Source organism: Gobius niger, assembly GCF_951799975.1.
Source record: "Gobius niger genome assembly, chromosome: 1".
NCBI lineage: Eukaryota > Metazoa > Chordata > Actinopteri > Gobiiformes > Gobiidae > Gobius > Gobius niger.
In genome coordinates, this window is record NC_136852.1 from 22,488,360 (window position 1) to 22,508,438 (window position 20,079).

The window sequence follows — 20,079 nt, forward strand, 5'->3', positions numbered from 1 at the left end:
ATTACAGTGTTATTGATATGAATCTGGGATGGTACTGGCTTGAAGTGTTCGAGGAGAGGACAAACTTTCAGAGCAGCATTTGGTGCTGATTAGATCAAGCATTCAGCAAAGTAATAAAATATTAAGGTTAGATTTTGACATTTTTTAATGTGTGTTTGAGCTATGTGCACTAGCAGAATACCTCATGTTTGTTTTCCATTGTGGTCACATTAATTAGTATCTATTTGGCCCAAAACACTTTTGGTTCAGTTTCAAACGGTGAAGGCGGGAGCAATTCAAGATGGATTCTCGTGTGTTTGTGAACTCACAAATACCACACAGTGATAGCATGGTAACAGGATGGGAATAGCATGACGCCTAAAAGTGTAATAACATGGTAATAATATGGAAACATGAAACACAGCTATTATACAGCAATATGATTAATCAATACATACCCTAACCTAATCTGAAGAATTTTCATCAGCAAAATGCTTTATCCCTACTTTTCCCATAGATACCATGCTATTTCCATCTTATTATGTTAATGCTGCGTTGTCAGTTAAATAGCAACCCATGATACTATCAATAAAATATAAATATAATTGTCCTGCTTTGCTTACCTGAAATTTTAAATACACAATAATAAACACAGTCAATAAACACACAGTATTGTACTAAAACTTTAAAAATAAAAATCAAGATTGTGAAGCAGCACCCCAAGTAAATTCAACCATATAAAATGAAAAATAAATATCTCAATGTTTAAAAAGTGCGATAAGAATTTGAGGATTGTTGACAAATGACCAGCATAGTTAAACTGTGTATGTCCTATACTATAGATTTACTATGTGCCTGAGTAATCTGTGGACATTTCGGTAAAAGTGAGATTAACAGGATCCCTACAGTCGTCCGTAACCAGGAACACCATGCGGCTGTGACGAAACTCAACACAAAATGTCCCGATGAAGATGAGGAAAAACATCACAAGAGCCCACTGCCCTCGGGCCGCGTGCATGTGGAGGCCCTGGGACATTAATGTGCTGTCTGCAGTGAAGAGGTTAAGACAAAACCAAAACACAATGAAAAGTAATCAGTAAATTCAACACATACAGTATGCTGGGTAATCCCGACAACTTGCTGAATATCTCTTCCTGCTCTTAACAGCCTATCCCACTGCCTTGTCAAGTAAATCAGTATTATCTGAATTAATCCATGGTAAAGGATACACAAAATGAAACAGGCAGTGATGGCCACGGACAGCAAGAAGCGCAAAATACTAGTTCTGAAGCCTTCCTTTTTGAGGTTCACTTTGAGGGTGATGTAGGACTGCATCCAACAGAAGAGCGTCCCAAGGCCAAAGGTCAAGAGGGTGCCAAAATTATGGATTTCCTCCTCATTAAACAACTGCAACAGAGGGAAAAGCTTTGCATGAACATATATAAAACCTATTTTGATCATTGGACATAATCACGAGTGAAAATGCCCACTGACGGTTGTAATTATGACATTTTATAACATGAGTGGTGGGCAATATGGACAAAAATGACTATTTCCTTATTTTTGGGAGCTTTCTAAAGAACAATAATGGAGTGACATTTTCGCAAACAATTTAGTTACATTTTCAAACTAAAGTGTGAAAATGTAAATGTGTATGTCTCTCAAGTCAAGTCTCGAATAAACTACAAAAGTGCAGAAAAACACTTAATACCCTTTATGACAAATAAAGCAGCAGATTTTGTGTTGATTTCTGGACATTGTAGATAAACTCAATATTGTAAACTAACATCTTCCAAACAACAAATTCAATATTATCTTGTAGACGATATATTGCCCACCTCCATGTGATATGTTAAATTTCACTTTTCATCAACAATTAACCATAATGAATAATTATTTTAGTACATTTGAATTAAACATTAAAATATACAGAACAGAAAAATGCTGCAGTTTAAGTGTTTAAAATCACCTGGAAGTTCCCGATAAGTGTCATCCCAAAGCAGGCACTGGAGAAAGCGATAAGACAGATTTTGTTCAACCATGGCTTATACAATGTGTTCTTGAGCTGGAGGTATCTGAAGATAGCAATGACCAATCCTGAAAAATAATTAGTTATCATCAAATTATTGTGTACATATATACATACATACATGTGTTTTTTTTACATGTGGTAAGGCAACCTGTCCTAGCATACCTGCAAAGCCTCCCAGGTTCATGATCTGACTGAAGACACAGCTGGCTGGTGGAGAGTTGCCTGCAATGCTACAATAATTCTACAGTAATACTAAATCACTGTTCAAAATAAGATACACCTGAATGCAAATATGAAATAAATAATCAACTGCATTTGAAGCACAATTGCTGTACCTTATGTAAGGGGGAAGAGCACTTTTGTTTGGTCTTGTTTGGGCATATGTGGAAACAGTTGCATGTCAATAAAAAGTTTATTATGGAAGATATTGGTGATTGTACTTACCCATACTGTGAGGTAAGAGGTACAATTTGCCCATGGGCAATTGCCAAAAAGTATCTGCAGAGAAAATCAATAACAATTTCAGTTTTATTGTAGTAAACTTTACACTGGTGAAGAATGTGTGCAAAGAGGAAGCAATACTTACACCACAAACAGTCCAACAGCAACACAGACTGAAAACAAAGGGGGCAGGACGGCCCATGGACTGCACCCCTTCACTCTGCTTACAAAGCTGAAACCACAACGTGACATGGTGTAATTTTACAAAGAAAACGAGAGAGACTTGTCGTTTTCCTTGTTTGTTTGTTTTTTAAATATTTTGTTTCTATAAAACGCAAAAACAACTGAGGAGGTAGAAATGAATAAATAAATAATTACATAAATACATAAATACATAATTACAACATCTAGATCAGGAAGTGACTTTTATAGGATTTGGATTCACCTGTCCATCTTATATTCTCAGCGCGTAGCCTAGCGTAGCTTCAATGTAGGTCTATCTGACCTGTAGCCGAAAACAAAGCAATAACCATAGTCCTTCAACAAATACAATTATATGAAAACCGGCATGTGATTTCTGTGTATCCCATTGACAGTAGCGCGTCCGCGTTTCCAGTGTTTCGTTTACAAACTGAGCCTGACCTCCTTTAGCTGTGTTGTCCTTTCAAAATAAAATCACTTGCAGTTTGTCGTTGTTTAATACAATGCACAAAGCGCAAACATACGATTATACATCATTGAGTGATATGTTTTAAAATATTGTCCCTGGTTGAATTGGGCCACTGCTTATTTTTCGTTGAAAATGAATGTTGTGGCCGGACCGTTTAACACGTGATCACATTCGCACCAATGAACGCACAGACTTTACAGTTTGCGGAAGTAAGTGTACGCGCATGTTTTCAACACAAAAAAACAGGGATAGTTGTTTTTGTACATTGGCTAAAATATTGCCAACTGTTACTAAATCCAATATTTTTTTGCATATTGCTACTTTTTGGTGAACTTAAATAATGTCTAAATCGAGAAGATCATCAGACCCAAAAGACAGCAACTCAGAACCTCTGCCCATTTATCACCACAAATCCAAACTGGTTCGATCTGTAAAAGACAGTACGTTTTTAGTTGTGACCGGGGAAACTGGCTGCGGGAAAACCACTCAGCTACCCCAGTATCTCCACGAAGCAGGTAATGAGTAACACTTCACATGTTGGATGATTATTTGAGCTGCGTTTTTGGGTCAGTTCTACTCTAGGAATATTCTTGACTAAATAGTTCCAAAAGCTTATCAATCATCTCTCAGTTTTTCTTGCACTTGAGCACCTTTCTTACCTAAAACCTTTGCCTTCTGTGACATTAAAAGCTGCTGTAAAATGTTTTCTACAGTGCACGTTTTTGTCATTTTAGGATTTTGTAAAGATGGTAAAATAGGGGTCACCCAGCCTCGCCGTGTTGCAGCCATCACAGTGGCCCAGAGAGTGGCACAGGAGATGGGGTACACATTGGGTAAAGAAGTTGGCTATCAAGTACGCTTTGATGACTGCACAACCGAGGTAAGAAGGACTACATTAATATATTTCAGTCATACGTTTCCATTGTGTTTAGTTAATGAAACAAGAAATGATTAATGAACTGATTCACTGCTCCATCCAGGACACAAAGGTGAAGTACATGACGGATGGCTGTCTTCTTCGTGAGATATTGGGAGACCCTGCGCTTTCTCAGTACAGTGTTGTGGTCCTGGATGAGGTTCATGAACGCAGCCTCAACACAGTGAGTCACAAGCTACAGTACTAATAAGGGATCTCAAACGTAACTAGACTAAACTGAATAATAGTTTAATCAAGGCATAACATTTCTTTCTTTGTCCATGTTTGTTAGGATATTCTTCTGGGTCTAATAAAGAAAGTGTTCTCTGATCCTGATAAGACCATTAAGGGTCGACGTTTCCCGCTTAAGGTGGTGGTGATGTCTGCCACTATGGAATCTGAAAAACTCTCTGCCTTTCTTGGCAACTGTCCTGTTTTTGTTATTCCAGGAAGGACATTTCCTGTCAAATGTTCTTTTGGCTCAGCTGTTGGGCCTAAAGATACAGAGAGCACTGGTTATGTTAAAGAGGTACTCTCAATAAAATATTTGCAGGTTTAGCAAAACATTTTATTACACAACATTGCTCATCGCTGGTTGGTGTTCATTTTTGTTACTTTGCAGGTTGTGAAGCTAGCTCTCGATGTACATACCAGTGAGATGGCTGGAGACATTCTAGTGTTTTTAACAGGTGAGATTTTACATCCTTTACTGGAAATTTGCTCTGATAAAAGAGTTAATGCACTTTTACATTTTTTGACAGGTCAGAATGAGATTGAGCGGGCGTGTGACATGCTGTATGAGAAAGCAGAGGCAATAGATTATCGCTTTGATGTAAATGACCGGACTGTTGAGGGCCTCCTGATTTTACCTCTTTATGGCTCCATGCCCACAGGTAAATACTGTAATAAGCTATCTGCAAATCTTCATATCACAACTATTGCTGAGAGCTCTAACATTACCTCCATAGATCAGCAAAGACAGATTTTTCACCCTCCCCCTCGAGGGATCAGAAAATGTGTTGTTGCTACAAATATAGCAGCAACATCTCTGACCATTAACGGCATCAAGTATGTTATGGCAAAAGGCGCTCCTTGTTTTGCATTTGTTCAACTGTGAGTGGCTTTTGTAATAATAGCTGAAATATCTCTTGCCCAGATACATAATTGACAGTGGATTTGTGAAACAACTGAATCACAACTCAAGAGTCGGCTTAGACATTTTGGAGGTGGTGCCTATTTCAAAGTAAGAATAATACAATGTACTCGTAATATTAGGAGTAAAGCTGTACTTTTATAGGACAATGCATACAATGAAATATAGACACATTTATCAGTATTTGGCTAAATTTTAACTTAAGTCTTTTGATAGGAGATAGATTTTTGTTTTCAATAGATTGCGTTCATGTGACATCACAACATTCTGAAGAACCTTTAGTTTGAAATTGAGGCAATGTGCAGCTGAAAAGTCCATGGTGGTAACTATGGTAGCTGTCAAACTACAATTTCTTTTGTCCTACTTTTTGGCTAATATCTCTGCCGTTACTGGGAGATGAAACAAAAACAGTCTCAAAGTTCATTGTCTCCTATCAGCACATATAAACTAAGGTCCAGTTATTTTCTGTGAAAGTTGTCCAAAAGTGGTGACATTATTCAAATATATATACTTGATATTGGCCCTTTCTGCCATAAAAAATAATGTGGCACTACCAAATACTGATGAGGTAACAATATTTGTCCATTTTCCTTTTGGAGATTTCGTTCAAAAACTTTCTCTCCTATAGAGTTATATTGGTCCATGCCCTCCATCCGAGATCATGACATCAGAGTCTAGAACGTGAACGCAACCTATTTGTGTCTCATAATACTGATAATGCAATAATAATTATTTTTAATATTTTGCAGTCCTAGTTGTAAGTGTTTTGGTATATCCTGAGGCGCGCTTTTTCAGAGGAGATTTAGACTGGATTTTGTGGGGATTTGTGTGCTTAGGAGTGAAGCCCAGCAAAGAGCAGGCCGTGCTGGAAGGACCTCAGCAGGAAAATGCTTTCGAATCTACACTCAGGAATTCTGGGAGAAATGCATGCCTGAGTACACCGTCCCAGAGATCCAGAGGACCAGCCTCACTGCAGTGGTGCTTACCCTCAAGTGCCTCGGAGTCCATGATGTTGTCAGGTTTATTAATATTTCTGTATTTTAAAATCGTAAGCTATGCACATAGATCTGTGTGATTGTTTACTAATTTCATTTTTGGTTTAGATTTCCCTATTTAGATTGCCCTGAGGAAAGGTTTATCCTTGAGGCACTAAAACAGCTGTACCAGTTTGATGCAATTGATAGGTGAGTTTATGTTGAATACTTTTTTCTCAATGTTATTTTGTCATAGGAGCTAATTGTGATCTATTGCCTTTAGGAGGGGTAGAGTCACCAAGCTTGGAGAGCTGATGGTGGAGTTCCCGTTACATCCAGGACTGACCAGGGCTGTTCTAAAAGCTGCCTCTTATGGATGTCCAGACCTTATGCTGCCAGTGGCTGCTATGCTTTCAGTGGAGAACATCTTCATACGACCAGGTCGGATACTGTGCTAAAACGAGAGTAATTAAATCACAATTTGTTTCTTTGGGCATTATGTTTTGTGTACATTTGTGTAAATTTAAAATAATAGTACTAATAAAAACAATTATTTCTTGAAGGTCACCCTGAAAAGCAGAAAGAAGCTGACCAAAATCATAGAGCGCTGGCTTCTAGGAGTAGTGGCATGAATGACTTTGCCACACTTTTGAGTATATTCCAGCTGTGCAAATCCAGGTATTAATATAAGTTGCAGCAGTAGGAAGAAAAGCATGTTGATTGAATTTGTGCCCCATATTGCACAGTGAAAAGCCATCTGCGTGGTGCAAGGAAAACTGGATCCACTGGAGGGCGCTAAAGTCAGCATTTAGTGTGGAGACCCAATTGAGAGACATTCTCCTTAGGCTGCAGCAGGTCTTTTATTTAACTATTATTTTTTCGTCTGTTTGATTGTTTCTTTACCTAAAACAATAATGGCTGATCAAACCTTTCTCGTAGAAAAGTGATTTTCTGATGGAAACATTTGATGGAAACAAAAATGAGCTCTTCAGAAGATGTCTATGTGCAGGATACTTCACAAACGTTGCCAGGAGGTATAGGCAATTATCTATTTATTTGGCTGAAAGAAAGTTATTATAAGTTGTGATGTTAATGCTTAATTTACAGGTCTATTGGAAAGGCGTTTTGTACAATGGATGGACATGGCTCTATGGTTCACATTCATCCATCCTCATCAGTAAGGATTTAAAAAATAAAGGATAGTGTCTAATAAGTTATCATTTAGATATTTTTACTGTACATATGTTTTTCATTTCTTGCAGTTGTTTGAAAATGAGAAAGATTTTGACTGGGTGATGTTTCATGATGTGATGGTGACGTCGAAAGTATACATTAGGACTGTGTGCCCAATCCGATACGAGTGGGTCAAGGACTTGCTGCCTAAGCTCCATGAGGTGGATGTCTATGAGTTGAGCAATGTGGCGCGAGAAGAGGTCACGGAAGAAGAAATGGCCAAATGGGAAAACAAAGAGGCAGCAAAAAGACAGCAAGGTTTTTACTATCTCGTAATATCTGTAGTCGGTTTATTTCTTTTATTTTTAAGACTAACCTACGAACATATTCTTCATAACAGAGGCTTCAGCTGAGGAAGCCTTGAAAAAGCTGGAGAAAAGGAACGATGACGCCAGTGTCAGTGATGCTCGTGCTCGATACCTGCAGCGAAAGCAACAAAGACAGACCAAAGCAACATAAGCATATACAGCAGTATAATACTCTTCTCTTTTACTCTTAATGTTGTGCCTGTATTGTATATACATGTATATACAATGTATTGTGTAATGTATTAAAATTACTTTTGTATATGTTTTACTCTTTTTTCAAAGGTCATTCTATCCTTATCCATATTTTTTTTAACGTTTATTTATAACTAACAGCCCTTTGACTGTATGCATGTAGTCATTTGAATGAAGAACATTTGAATGAAGATCAAAATCCCAGACATTGTGTGAAGAGCTTTGGGTAACTTGTGTTATGTGAAAAGCGTTACACAAATAAGCTTCCATTCCAAGGAAAACATGCATATCATTCATGAATATCTACCAAGCAAAAGTCGTGGTTAATGACCCTTTCCTGACCACTTGTGCCCAGCTGTAGAAAGGAAAAGAAAAAACGATTTGATTAAACTTTTTGGGATAGATTCGTACATGCTCTTTGATGTGCTTGATCTTTATGATAGATCCATGAGTTACCCGGCCTATCCTCTGACCACGCTGTAGTCGTTGTTGTAGTGCAGTGGGCTGCCTGTCCGTGGGTGGGCCCAGGCCTGACGCTACTTCCGCTGGAGAGTCCGCGAGGCGCTGCGCTGTCTGGGACAGAGGAGAGAGAGAGCGAGAGAGAGAGAGAGAGAGACCGCCTTTAGTGCCCAACTCAACAGAGGAGCAGATTTGGATATGAACAATTATTTGTGAATTACGGGTTGTTTTTTATCAACGCAGAAACCCCCTGCGCGGTGCCTTGGTGCGGAGGTTTTGTTTTTGGATGTGCGCACGCTTGAGCGGAGCACTGCAGCAGCACGGAGGAGCACCACGCTGCTGCCGCCGCCGCCGCTACTGTTATTGTGAGTGAGGGCGAAAAAAAAAACAAGCTCTGCGAGGGCTAACCCAGCGGTGTGATCATTGACAGAGTTCAATACACACTCGCTCTGCGCGCTCAGGGCTGTCTGCGGCCGACTCCAAGACCCCTGCGAGGACCTGGAAGCCCCTTTCTCTCTGAATCTAAGGTAAGAGCAAACACCGGTGCTCGCGATCATGAATTGTCCAAGTGGCACGCTAGCAGGGAGTTAGCCTGAAGCTACTCTTGGCTAGTTGCCCTGTTTGGCCGTAATGCGGTCAGCCTCTGCCCCCTCTCAGGTCCAGCGCCTCTCGGACTTCACCAAAACAGTCGAGAGGGTCGCAGGAGGAAATCTGCTGCTCTCGGTGCTTATCACAGATATGTGCGTACGCAAACTGTGTAGAGCCTGTTTTTTTGTTTTTTTCTTTCTTTCTTTTTTTTTTCTTCTGCTGCTTCCTGTGACAATACACGAACTGTTGTTTAGAAACTTGTGGCTTGGTGATGTTAGAACCACATCTACTGTCACACATAATGGCAAAAACAATGTCTCACTTGCCAACAGCAACAACCAGAGGTGCTTTTGCAGGAAGTCAGTCAGTAGTATGTGGAGGAATAAAACTTGAAAACATCCAGCCCCATTGAGCATAACACACTAAAACGATGGAAAACAAGATCACTTTTTCTTATTTTGAAAATCCATTTATAATGACAGCAATTGTGTTTTTTAATGATCATTTTTTTTACTAAGTTTTAGTAAAAGAACTGCAACACAATTTCACACAGTTGATCTATTATCACACAAATGATTTTAACTGGCTTTAGTTTCTGAACCTAAACCTCGTAGATGCCTGAAATGTCCAGATAAAGTCTGAGGTCTGTTTTGTGAAATGTGATGGCGGTAAATTATGGTGTGATAGGCTTAGATCTCCAAAACAGAAAGACATGACAAGTGCGTGTTTCAGCATTTTCTTCAGTTGCCTTTCAAGTCTGAGAAAACAGGGATGAGCACAGTATGATGAGCTGGCAAAACTCAAAGATAAGCATCTACAGAGAAAGTCCTGCTGTGCTGTTTCGTACTTTCTAATGGGAGCCATGTCTTTTACTGTGTATGTGCTCCAACTTTATTGCATTGTTTTTGTTCTTTTTGTAGGACCTTCAGCTGAAGATGGTTTACCCTCCAGTTCAACTTTTCTGAAATGCTTTACTTGGGCGTTGTAATATTTCTTTTTTTTCTTTTTTTTTTTTCATCTTTCATTTTTAGAGTGATTCATCTAAGCCATAGGAAGCAGTAAGCCAAAAAGGGAGACAACTTGCAACCAACATTTCCAAGTTTTCTCTCTGCCCTCGACAGTTTTGTGCCCCATCATGAATGAGGTCACTGTTGTGAGAGAGGGATGGCTCCTCAAGAGAGGTAAGAACACCTCTTAATCCTATTCAAAACATCATCTTATTGAGTTAGCTATTGTACATAATCAATTACTCTGTGCGTTTTGCTTGACCAGGTGAATATATCAAAACGTGGAGGCCTCGTTACTTCATTTTAAAGACCGATGGCTCTTTCATTGGCTACAAAGAGAAGCCTGAGGTGTCCAGCGATCACAGCCTTCCACCTTTAAACAACTTCTCAGTAGCAGGTAACACACGCAGGACAATAGCCGTTTTAAAAGTTCCTATAGAATTAAGCTTATTGCCTGCGCTTTGCAGAATGCCAGATAATGAAGACGGAGCGGCCAAAGCCAAACACATTTGTCATTCGGTGCCTTCAGTGGACCTCCGTTATCGAGCGCACCTTCCATGTCGAGACCAATGAAGAAAGGTATTTGCCTTGAAATACACCTGGGTTACAATATTATTCATACATCATTTGTGTGTGTTTTACTAAATTCTCTCGATCTTATTGAGGAAAGATGTGATCATTATAAATTTGATACTTCATTTCTTTTGTTGCCCATCGCTAACTAGATCTCATCTGTGTCCAAGCTGCCTCTATTTGATCTTCTCTGAGCTTAAATGGACCGTAAATTTGACAGGACATTGGAAAGATTTAATAAGCATGGTATATGTTTTCATTTGGGTTAGGGAGGAGTGGATGCGCTCGATCCAGGCTGTGGCGAATAGCCTGAAGAGCCAGCAGCAGGAGGAGCCCATGGTCATCAAATATGGCTCCCCGAGTGACAGCAGCGGAGCGGAGGACATGGAGGTGGCCGTGTCGAAAGCTCGCACCAAAGTGGTCAGTGTTGTGCAAGAAAAGAAACCTTTAGAAAATAAGGTGATGGAAGCAGCGATGACTCAAAAACAAAAGGGTTTGAACTGTCAAGGTTAACAATGACAGCATTTTAATGGACAGACTGAACATTTCTAGAATAATTAGAAATACATTTTGTTTTAATTCAGTGTAGTATTTGACTATTCATAAAATAATTTAGACAATTTCCTGTTCAATGATATAGTATTACTGAAATCAACGCATTTCTATTGCACACTTAGTTTGCCATTGTCTTGCTCTACAGACTGTGGGAAGTGGCATAGCATTTCTAAAAAGTTATACTTTAATTTATTTTTCCAAAACAGACATAGTGAGTGTAACATTAATTAGTGGGTTAAACAAAAGCCAGTAGTTTCACTGCACAAACTGTGAATGTATGTATTTCATGGCTAATTTTTGACAACTGTTCCCTCAGACTATGAGCGATTTTGACTACCTGAAGCTACTGGGTAAAGGCACCTTCGGTAAAGTTATCTTGGTCAAGGAAAAGGCCTCTGGGGTGTACTACGCCATGAAAATTCTCCGCAAAGACGTCATCATTGCTAAAGTTGGTGTTAATGCACATTTTGTCATGCTACAGTAATATTTGGACTATTATTTCATGTGTTTTTTTCATGGCTGTTTGTGTAGGATGAAGTGGCCCATACGGTGACAGAAAGTAGAGTACTTCAGAACACAAGACACCCATTTTTAACGGTAAGTTGTTTCTCTGAAGTTTATATATCAAGTTACTCTCAGACATTATTCAAATCTTTCTTCCATAGACGCTAAAATATGCATTTCAAACCCACGACCGGCTGTGCTTTGTGATGGAGTATGCAAATGGAGGCGAAGTACGCTTTTTACCTCACGTTATTCTTTTTTTTGTCTTTCGTTATTGTGGATGCGTTTAATCTGCCCTTGTTGATTGTCCCCAGCTCTTCTTCCACTTGTCTCGAGACCGAGTCTTCACGGAGGACAGAGCTCGCTTCTACGGTGCTGAAATAGTGTCAGCTTTGGAGTATTTGCACTCTTGTAATGTTGTTTACAGAGATTTAAAGGTACTTTTCTCAATAAATGTATCTGTTTTCTTAATATTCATGACGATTTGATTTACCTTTACATCCTCCCGTTTTACTCTCTCGCATAGCTGGAGAACCTGATGCTAGACAATGACGGACACATAAAGATAACAGACTTTGGTCTTTGCAAAGAAGGCATCACGGATGGTGCCACGATGAAGACCTTCTGTGGGACTCCAGAGTACTTGGCACCGGAGGTAACAAGAACCTCAATAGCTGGGTTTCAACAAAAAGAAGCTATTTAAATCCAAAGTTTCCTTTAATCATTATCTATTGCTGTTGAAAATGCAGTGTTTTCTAATTTATTGTTTATAACCTGAACAAAACCGAGTGACCGGTTGTTTTGAATACAGAATTTTTAAACCTGTTCAAACATATTTTTCAATGTGAATATAGCTGCAGGAAATAGAAGCATGAGAAAGCAATGGTGACACTTTTGTCCATCTTTCATCGTAAACAGGTGTTGGAAGATAATGACTACGGTCGAGCTGTGGACTGGTGGGGTTTGGGCGTGGTCATGTATGAGATGATGTGCGGCCGTTTGCCCTTCTACAACCAGGACCATGAGCTGCTGTTCGAGAGCATCCTGATGGAAGAGATCCGCTTCCCCAAAAACCTCGGTCCAGACGCCAGGGCCCTGCTGGCTGGTCTGCTCAAGAAAGACCCCAAACAAAGGTAATTCCCTGGAGATTTGCTGGACAGGAAATGCGGTGTCTATTTGGGTTTAGATTTAGGCATGTCCCTGTTCAGGCCTGATGTTTTGCAGTCCTTTCCTTGATTTCAATGGTTGGTTTTCGAACTATTTATTAAAATAAATAAATAATGGGGTATAGGAAAAAGAAAGGACTTGTGATTTAAAGGGACTAGATGCAAGTTGGTCATTATACTCACTACTGCCACCTCAGGTCTTATGCGTAACTGCAGGTTCTATATTAAGCTCGTGCATGTCGGCAATTCGGACCCGAAAGTAACACCTTATTTGAGTGACAGTGCAGGATTTTAGAGGCAGTTGTGGTGAACAGGTCTGAGCTCATTGTACACATTAGGACATGGCTGGAACATGTAATGTAGGGGGAGGAAAATGCGTAATTTTAACATTTTTAAATTCCGTATATTCCCTTTTAAATTTATGATTTATGAACAAAATATGAATTTGTTCTTATGAAGTATTAATTTGTTATGATGTTTGGCTTGGAAATTAAATTCTAGCAACACAACAAACATTAAAGACTAGACAATTTTGCACACGTTTGCTTTATGTGCAATTCATTGTCAAAAGTAACTACATTATTTAAGGATTTGCTTTTGTGGGATCTGCTTGGGCACAAGTCAATGGGCATCAAAAGGGACTTAATCGATTGTTGTTTTGCTTGAACCCCCTGTGTTTGCCATAACGGTCTGCTAATATTAGCACATTAGGTTCTGCCTGCAGGCTCATAGCTTCATCTGTTATAAGTGGACAGGAAATGAAGAATAAGTGTGTTGAAAAACTGATTAATAAAAGCTCAAAGAGAACATTACGTCTTGAGTGTTGTCTGCTGTCTATTTGTTTTAATAGAGTTTTCCCAATTATTTAGAGGAAATGTTGTTAACGCTGATGTTTTTCGCCTTTAGACTGGGTGGTGGACCAGATGATGCACAAGAAGTGAAGAGCCACAAGTTCTTCATGTCCATCAACTGGCAAGATGTGATTGACAGAAAGGTGAGGCAATAGTCATTCGAAAACAAAACATAAAATGAAATCTAGCTTCACTGTCTGTTGTAAAAAATGTATTGTCTTCTCAGCTCGTTCCCCCATTCAAGCCCCAAGTCACTTCAGAGACAGACACCAGATATTTTGATGATGAGTTCACGGCGCAAAGCATCACAATAACTCCACCCGATAAATGTAAGTTAACTGAGTGGTATTCATGTTTTACACTCGTAAGGGGTATATGGGAAGTCACTAAATGCATTGGGTAACAACATATTAAGTGCTGAGCAGGTTGATTGGTTAATTTGAGCTTGTTTTTTCCTCCTTTTTGTTTCTCAACTCAGATGACAGTATGGATGCAGACTATTCTGACCAGCGTACCCACTTCCCTCAGTTCTCCTACTCCGCCAGCATACGGGAATGAGCAGGCAAACCATCACAAGTCAATATACACACTTGCACTGCTGTGTGCTTACAAAATCTGAACTGGCACAAAATACATAATCATTTTCATTTAGGCGATTCGGGCATCAGATGTTTTTAAATGAAGGCTGTGAATGACTTGAGAAGGTTTGTGTGTGGGAGACTGGCAGCTTTGTCTTGATATCCTCTTTTGGGGGCGGGATTTAGACCGTCCCAGGACCTCTTTCACCACAAAAAGGCCTTGACATGAGCCAGGTCATGCCAGCAAGTTACCCCCTTTTTACCAGCTGTACCTGTACCCTCATACACATAATGGTCAGAGAGATATGTTCATTTAATTTAAATTAGATTTGATGTGAATTATTTTTATGTTCATGAATGTGAAACCAGTTGCATTTCTGCGGTGTACAGTGGTGGCCAAACTTAGTTGACAGACTGCCTCCAAAATGTACTTAATTTATATAAAAAAGACATGCAGAGGTTTGTATAAAACATCTGCAACACATGTCTTTGCACATTTTAACAAATGTTAGGCATTCATCTCTATTGTTTGCCCTACATGTCTTTTGAGATGTTACTATAAATGACTCTATAAATGTAACTGTTATGTTGCTAAAGTCAGATTAGCTAAGAATATGCCACCACTGTAGTTTGTCTTTCTTTGACAAGTGCTCTTTTTTTTTAATCTTGCTGTTACCAGTCCCGTCTAAGGCTGATAATGAAGTACAGTGGGAGGAAGGGTGCCATTCCTGTGTTTGCACTTTGTTCATGCATGTTTGAAATGTCCAGATGAGACTTGAAGTTCATTGAGCAATTGCCATTTTTTTTTCATCAGTTTGAGTCTTTCTTGCATGTTTCAAAACCCCGGCAGAAGATAACAGGAGAGCACATGCCACTGCGTCAGATGTAACCTAACCAGATGCCCCATCGAACATTAGTTCATATAAAGTAAATGGCTTAAACGTATGTATTACTATGTATGAGAAAATATTTTCACAAAATTTCAGTGAATTTGTGTGTACCTGGACATAGCGGCAAAAACTACAAAATTCTGATGTGCTTGGCAAATGCACATCGATACTTTCTAGGACGATCACCTTTCATTTTCTTAGGCACAAATGATGCCTGCAACTTAAATATCTTTCTCAAAACATTATTACTAACCGTTATATACTACTTTCCACGAACCTAAGTTCAGCAACATATTGAGTATAAGGCACCGTTGTACCATTCCTACATGTTCTATGTTTTAAATGTTGTTTTTTTAACTTTATTTAACTTTCTGAATGTTTCTGTACTTGAGGTATGAGAGACATCAGTTGTCTATGGACTTGGAACAATTCCACATTTCGTATTCAGTCACTTTTTTGTGTTTTTCTTGCTGTATCTTGCTTTAAATATACATTGTCATGCTCCTGCACCAGTTTTCAGTTTTCCACATTCCAACTAAGCACTTCTCAGTTTAGCCAATACCAAATTTCAACCAAATAATGCGGGTTTGAGAATTGGGAAACTTTTTTGTTTTAAATTTTAGAGTTATGACCGCACACACGTGCTTTAGAGATTTCTGACAGCATTCTGAAGTGCTCACATTGACACTAGCAAGTTCCATATTGCTGGAAGAGATTTTTATTTGTGATTAGTGTTCATTATGTTGTTTTTTATCACTCTTGTCCATTCCTCATTCTTTTTGCCACATGTATACATTATATAAATATCTATATTAAAAGTTCTTAAACATTCCATTTTTGTTTAAATTCTTCATTTGTGTTCATTCTGAAACTGGCAGCTCTGTATTGTTTGACAAATGAAATCATTCAAGAGCAAAAGGGCCTTTTACGTGTACAGTAATAGCAATGAATTTGAATTGGTACTGATTGCTAAATCATGGTCGCTCAAAGAAGTTTGCCATTACAATGGAAGCAAATGCTAAATACTGCTTATCTATATTTGAAATTGGCAAATGTCTTTAAAATTAATCATAATAGGATCAGTAGGATATACCAAGGAAAATATATTTTATATATCCGGAGCACAAATGGCTATACTGTGTCAGTCTTAAAACCGTTAATGCTTTAAGATAATGGTTCTTTTACTATTCCTTGGTTTTCTTTATAAAAAAGACTAAACCTGAAACTACTACTCAAACTTGAAATGTTCATTATTTGAATTGGGTCCTGACCTGTACTGTGATATAGGGCAATGTCCAAGGAATGTCAGCAGCTTGATTTCCTTTTGTCATTAATGTGTTGCGAAGCAGGTGAAACTTGCATCATGTTCAACACATCTGTTGCGCCTCTATTCACTGGCTCAGGCACAGCCACCACAGCCTCGTGTCCTGCTTGTTGGACAAAGCACTTTTTATTCCAACTGTGGATTTGCCTTCCCTGTCTCAGCCATTAGGAGGCGGTGCTGGGCTTTTTATGAAGCCATACGCGCGGTCACGGACTGCACCTCGCAGCTGAGCTGGTGTATTCCCATGACCGCTCCTGTAGTCGCCAGTCATAAGCGCTATTGTGTAAATAAATAGTTTGAGAAAAACGCTTGGTGAATGCTGCATTTAGAGAATAAGGCCTGCTGCATAGATTTCCATTTGCTGTTTAAGCCATGCTTATCTTCTGTGGCCTATATGCCATTTGAATGTGTTGCACTTGATGCTTCTGTTCTTTCCCCATTACAATGTAACGGGTGACAGCTGCTACAATAAAGGAGTTCATTTGCAAATGTAACGTGCCAGTAAACTGTTTTCTTTTCTTTATGTGTATTTTATTCCAATTGATTTTAAATCTAGTAACAGCCTATAAACCAACTATAATGATAACATTGCCCAAGTCAAGGCAATATCAATATTTGTATAGGGCGAGTGTGGATTGTGTGTCGCTCCCTCGGCCCCTACCTATTTTTCCACTTTTCTTTTAGGGCGTTTAAACTAGACCGGAAATGCCGAGTTTCACGAGCCTCACCTTGACCCCATTTGACCCCAATCAGGGTGTTAAAAAGCAGGTGTCGGTGCGGCGTGATGGTGGTTCTTTTCGCTGTTGGGGGTTCCTTCGCCATCGTCTGTGGTTAAGTAGCTGCAGTGGCCCGGGACAGGAGCTCGCTCTGCGGTTGTGGACATGGCCGGGGCTGGCTTCTGCGACTTAAGGCCTTTGCTGGACTTAAACCAAAAGGTTAGCTCCGTCTGTCTCCAATGTGTTCAAAAGATACACACAACAAACCCCTCAGACCAAATGATCGTGATAAGTCCTTTCATTTCTATATTGGCTCTCCGGCCAAGCATGCACTCAAATGTTTTCATGACGTTTTCCATGATAATCTTGTAGATCGTCTCCTAACTGAGGCATATAATTTGTTCTTCATATTTTGTTGCAGGTGGATGGCCGAAGGGCCCTCTTCAAGCCCTTGCAGTGTATAGATGAATTTGAATCAAGTTTGGCACCCCTCAAACTGGTGGCTAAATGTGAATGGGTATGTGTCTGGGTATTTAGCTACATCAATTCAGTATTGATTGAATTTTGTGAATGTGTAGGACACACTCCATGCATTAGTGCCCTCTCTTCTGCGTTGTGAAGTGGAGATTGCTTTAGAGAAACTGAACTTCATATGGGACCACACATATGCTTGGGAAATGTTTTTGGACATGATGGTAAGAAATGCAACCCTTTAAAGTACCTCTTCAAAGGTTTCTGATGTTTCAAATGCTCTTATCCTCAGAAATGTCAAGTTTCTTACACTTTCTCAAACACGGATCTACCATCACATTTTACAGATGCAACAAGAGCCATTCTGGTCGACTGGCTTGTGAAAATTCATGTGAGCCCTATATGCAAACACAATAATTTTGTAGGCTGATTCACCTTTTACGTTTATAAGCAATTGATTTACACTGTTACAGGAGATGATGCACTTCCAGGATGAAACCCTGTATCTTGCGATTTACCTGCTGAACCGTACCTTGCGCCTGATGACAGTGACGACGGCAAACTTGCAATTGCTGGGCATAGTTTGTCTCTTTGTTGCTGCAAAGAAGGAAGAGTCTTTCTTACCTGAGGTGCACTACTTTGCTTTTCAATCACCATAGTTACAGCCTTCTGCTTCCTCATTGCACACCACACAGTTAATTTTCACTACATCGATAAATTATGTATCTCTTGATCTTCCACTAGGCCTTGTGCCTAACCGCTTGGCCTCTGTTTGAAGATTTACATAAAGTGATCTTTAGCTCAAGCTCTACCTTTTTCCTAATTATGCTGTTCATGAACAAAGGGAACCGCCTCAACATTCCTCTGTTCTTCTTTTTGGAATGTCAGTTTCTAAACCTCACACACATTTCTTCTCCCGCCTCTTCCCCTTAAAGCCAATAAACCTATCAGGACACCATGTTATACGGATAGACAAGACGTAATTTCACTCTCCTCTGATCCAGGTGTCTGACCTCTGTTATGTGATGGACTTTACCTACACCAAACAGCAGGTGCTTCGTATGGAGCGCAAAGTCCTCAATCGTCTGAAGTTTGACTTGTCGTACTGTCCTCCTCTCCACTTCCTGCTCCTGTTTGCCACCGTCGCCCGGTGCAGCGTCAAGGTTGGATAGTGACCTAGTTACAGGCACAGTAAAATTGGGCAAATGTGTGTGTGTGTGTGTGTGTGTCTCTCAAAGGCCTTGCACTTGCTTCCTTCCTTTTCGGATTTAAAATGTGTTTTGGCATTCAGTATTGTATTGTATTGTATTGTTAATGCAGACATTAGCGAAAACAGTCCGCTGTGCATCGAATTACAAGGCATTAACCAGCTGAAATCTCATCTGAAAAGATGCAAACCCATTTTAATCAAATCCCTGGGTTAAGAACTCAAAAGTAACAAACAACTTCACTATTTAATAAGGGGGCTGGCAGCGAAACGGTTAGCTGTTGTCATGGCGAACATGCCCACCCATAAGTCCAGTCATTTTTGCTTTTTTTTTTTTTTTTAGAATCAAAGACCTGGATGACTGAGAATCTGCCTTGTTTTATCTGGGTTAAGGACTGTTGGAGGTTCTTGTTTTTAAGTTGCATATATTTGCACTAGGTGACATGGATGGCCCGTTACTTGTTGGAGGTGTCTCTTTTGGAAGAGCGATGTGTGGTCTTCCAGCCAGTGCAGTTGGCAGAAGCCGCCCTTCGCCTCGCTCGTCTGGTCTTGAAGGAACCTCCAACGGCAGAGGGAGAAGCGGCCTGGTGCCTCGTGTCCAGCCTTCACATTTGCAAGTGGGTACATTACAGCCATTCCAACTGGTGTGCTCAAAATATTAATACGTTACAAAAATAAATCTATCCAGGCAGGCACTTTATCTATCTATATATGATGTATATATAGAGAGAGAGACAAGTACATAAATATAGAAATAGTGTGGGGTAATTTTTTAGTTTTTTTTTTTCTAATACAAAATAAATTTATGAATTTGAAACCATTTAATGGACTCACTGACTTTTCTTGCAGTTGGAGATGTACAAACCCAAATCTTGTGTCATGATTTTGTATATTTTGAGGGTGTCTACTTACAAATAGAGGGCCATTGGTTTATATCCACACTGTGTAATGTGCATTTAATTGTTTCCTGTATTTTGTTTTAGTGAGTCTGCCCTGCTGAGTATAATGTCCATACTGGCCGATGCTGCAGCCACTGCTCACACCAGAGAGACCTGCGCCACTTATTTAAAATTCTCCTCTCCGGAAACTATGCTCGTGAGCAGGCATCCAGCACTCATGAATGCCTACTTACTGCTGGGTGTGCAGAAATAACGCATGAACAGTTAACGGCGTATTAAAAATCATGACCTATGTTACTGTGGTCGAAGTACAAAATGTGTATGCAGCAAACATGCACAATTTTAAGCTCTTATCTTGCAGCTGATGAATTGTATTGTATCTTTGTTTTGTGA

At 39.6% G+C, this 20,079-nt stretch overlaps 4 protein-coding genes across 4 annotated transcripts; 3 read left to right on the plus strand and 1 right to left on the minus strand.

The window, feature by feature from the left end:
* Positions 1–209: 209 nt before the first annotated feature.
* On the minus strand, positions 210–3,052 carry tmem150c (transmembrane protein 150C). Its single transcript, XM_079555888.1, has 8 exons — positions 2,898–3,052; positions 2,598–2,684; positions 2,456–2,509; positions 2,347–2,379; positions 2,174–2,241; positions 1,949–2,076; positions 1,209–1,386; positions 210–1,026 (listed from the first exon to the last, which is right to left on the minus strand). The coding sequence occupies exons 1-8, from the start codon at positions 2,903–2,905 to the stop codon at positions 827–829; spliced, it is 756 nt and encodes a 251-aa protein (XP_079412014.1). The 5' UTR covers positions 2,906–3,052; the 3' UTR covers positions 210–826.
* Positions 3,053–3,346: 294 nt separating this feature from the next.
* Positions 3,347–7,881, plus strand: dhx40 (DEAH (Asp-Glu-Ala-His) box polypeptide 40). Its single transcript, XM_079575816.1, has 17 exons — positions 3,347–3,637; positions 3,857–4,002; positions 4,103–4,222; positions 4,331–4,567; positions 4,661–4,727; positions 4,800–4,931; positions 5,007–5,106; positions 5,195–5,281; positions 6,028–6,210; positions 6,295–6,375; positions 6,449–6,606; positions 6,729–6,843; positions 6,912–7,020; positions 7,105–7,199; positions 7,273–7,342; positions 7,428–7,656; positions 7,739–7,881. The coding sequence occupies exons 1-17, from the start codon at positions 3,463–3,465 to the stop codon at positions 7,855–7,857; spliced, it is 2,223 nt and encodes a 740-aa protein (XP_079431942.1). The 5' UTR covers positions 3,347–3,462; the 3' UTR covers positions 7,858–7,881.
* A 573-nt stretch (positions 7,882–8,454) lies between these two features.
* Positions 8,455–16,215, plus strand: LOC306962169 (RAC-beta serine/threonine-protein kinase). Its single transcript, XM_079555246.1, has 14 exons — positions 8,455–8,884; positions 9,977–10,126; positions 10,218–10,349; positions 10,420–10,531; positions 10,795–10,945; positions 11,397–11,528; positions 11,612–11,677; positions 11,746–11,814; positions 11,899–12,021; positions 12,111–12,239; positions 12,503–12,717; positions 13,657–13,744; positions 13,828–13,930; positions 14,080–16,215. Exons 2-14 carry the CDS (start codon positions 10,081–10,083, stop codon positions 14,157–14,159), a joined length of 1,446 nt encoding a protein of 481 aa, XP_079411372.1. The 5' UTR covers positions 8,455–8,884; positions 9,977–10,080; the 3' UTR covers positions 14,160–16,215.
* An 883-nt stretch (positions 16,216–17,098) lies between these two features.
* ccnp (cyclin P) lies at positions 17,099–20,008 on the plus strand (the record flags this gene model as incomplete). The annotated part of the gene is made up of 8 exons (XM_079557364.1): positions 17,099–17,167; positions 17,531–17,626; positions 17,688–17,804; positions 17,873–17,971; positions 18,054–18,209; positions 18,585–18,743; positions 19,226–19,404; positions 19,771–20,008. 8 exons carry the CDS (start codon positions 17,099–17,101, stop codon positions 19,937–19,939), a joined length of 1,044 nt encoding a protein of 347 aa, XP_079413490.1. The 3' UTR covers positions 19,940–20,008.
* Positions 20,009–20,079: the final 71 nt, after the last annotated feature.

What these genes read in the sequence shown, in the direction of transcription:
- dhx40 (XM_079575816.1), top strand. Translation starts at nt 3,463, where the DNA reads ATGTCTAAATCGAGAAGATCATCAGACCCAAAAGACAGCAACTCAGAA. An exon ending in ATGAACGCAGCCTCAACACA is followed by an intron (nt 4,223 to 4,330) that starts GTGAGTCACAAG and finishes CATGTTTGTTAG; the next exon opens with GATATTCTTCTGGGTCTAAT. An exon ending in TTATGGCTCCATGCCCACAG is followed by an intron (nt 4,932 to 5,006) that starts GTAAATACTGTA and finishes TTACCTCCATAG; the next exon opens with ATCAGCAAAGACAGATTTTT.
- tmem150c (XM_079555888.1), bottom strand. An exon ending in GCTGTTGGACTGTTTGTGGT is followed by an intron (nt 2,510 to 2,597) that starts GTAAGTATTGCT and finishes TTTTCTCTGCAG; the next exon opens with ATACTTTTTGGCAATTGCCC. An exon ending in GAACCTGGGAGGCTTTGCAG is followed by an intron (nt 2,077 to 2,173) that starts GTATGCTAGGAC and finishes ATTATTTTTCAG; the next exon opens with GATTGGTCATTGCTATCTTC.
- LOC306962169 (XM_079555246.1), top strand. Translation starts at nt 10,081, where the DNA reads ATGAATGAGGTCACTGTTGTGAGAGAGGGATGGCTCCTCAAGAGAG. An exon ending in GTCGAGACCAATGAAGAAAG is followed by an intron (nt 10,532 to 10,794) that starts GTATTTGCCTTG and finishes CATTTGGGTTAG; the next exon opens with GGAGGAGTGGATGCGCTCGA. An exon ending in AATAACTCCACCCGATAAAT is followed by an intron (nt 13,931 to 14,079) that starts GTAAGTTAACTG and finishes TTCTCAACTCAG; the next exon opens with ATGACAGTATGGATGCAGAC.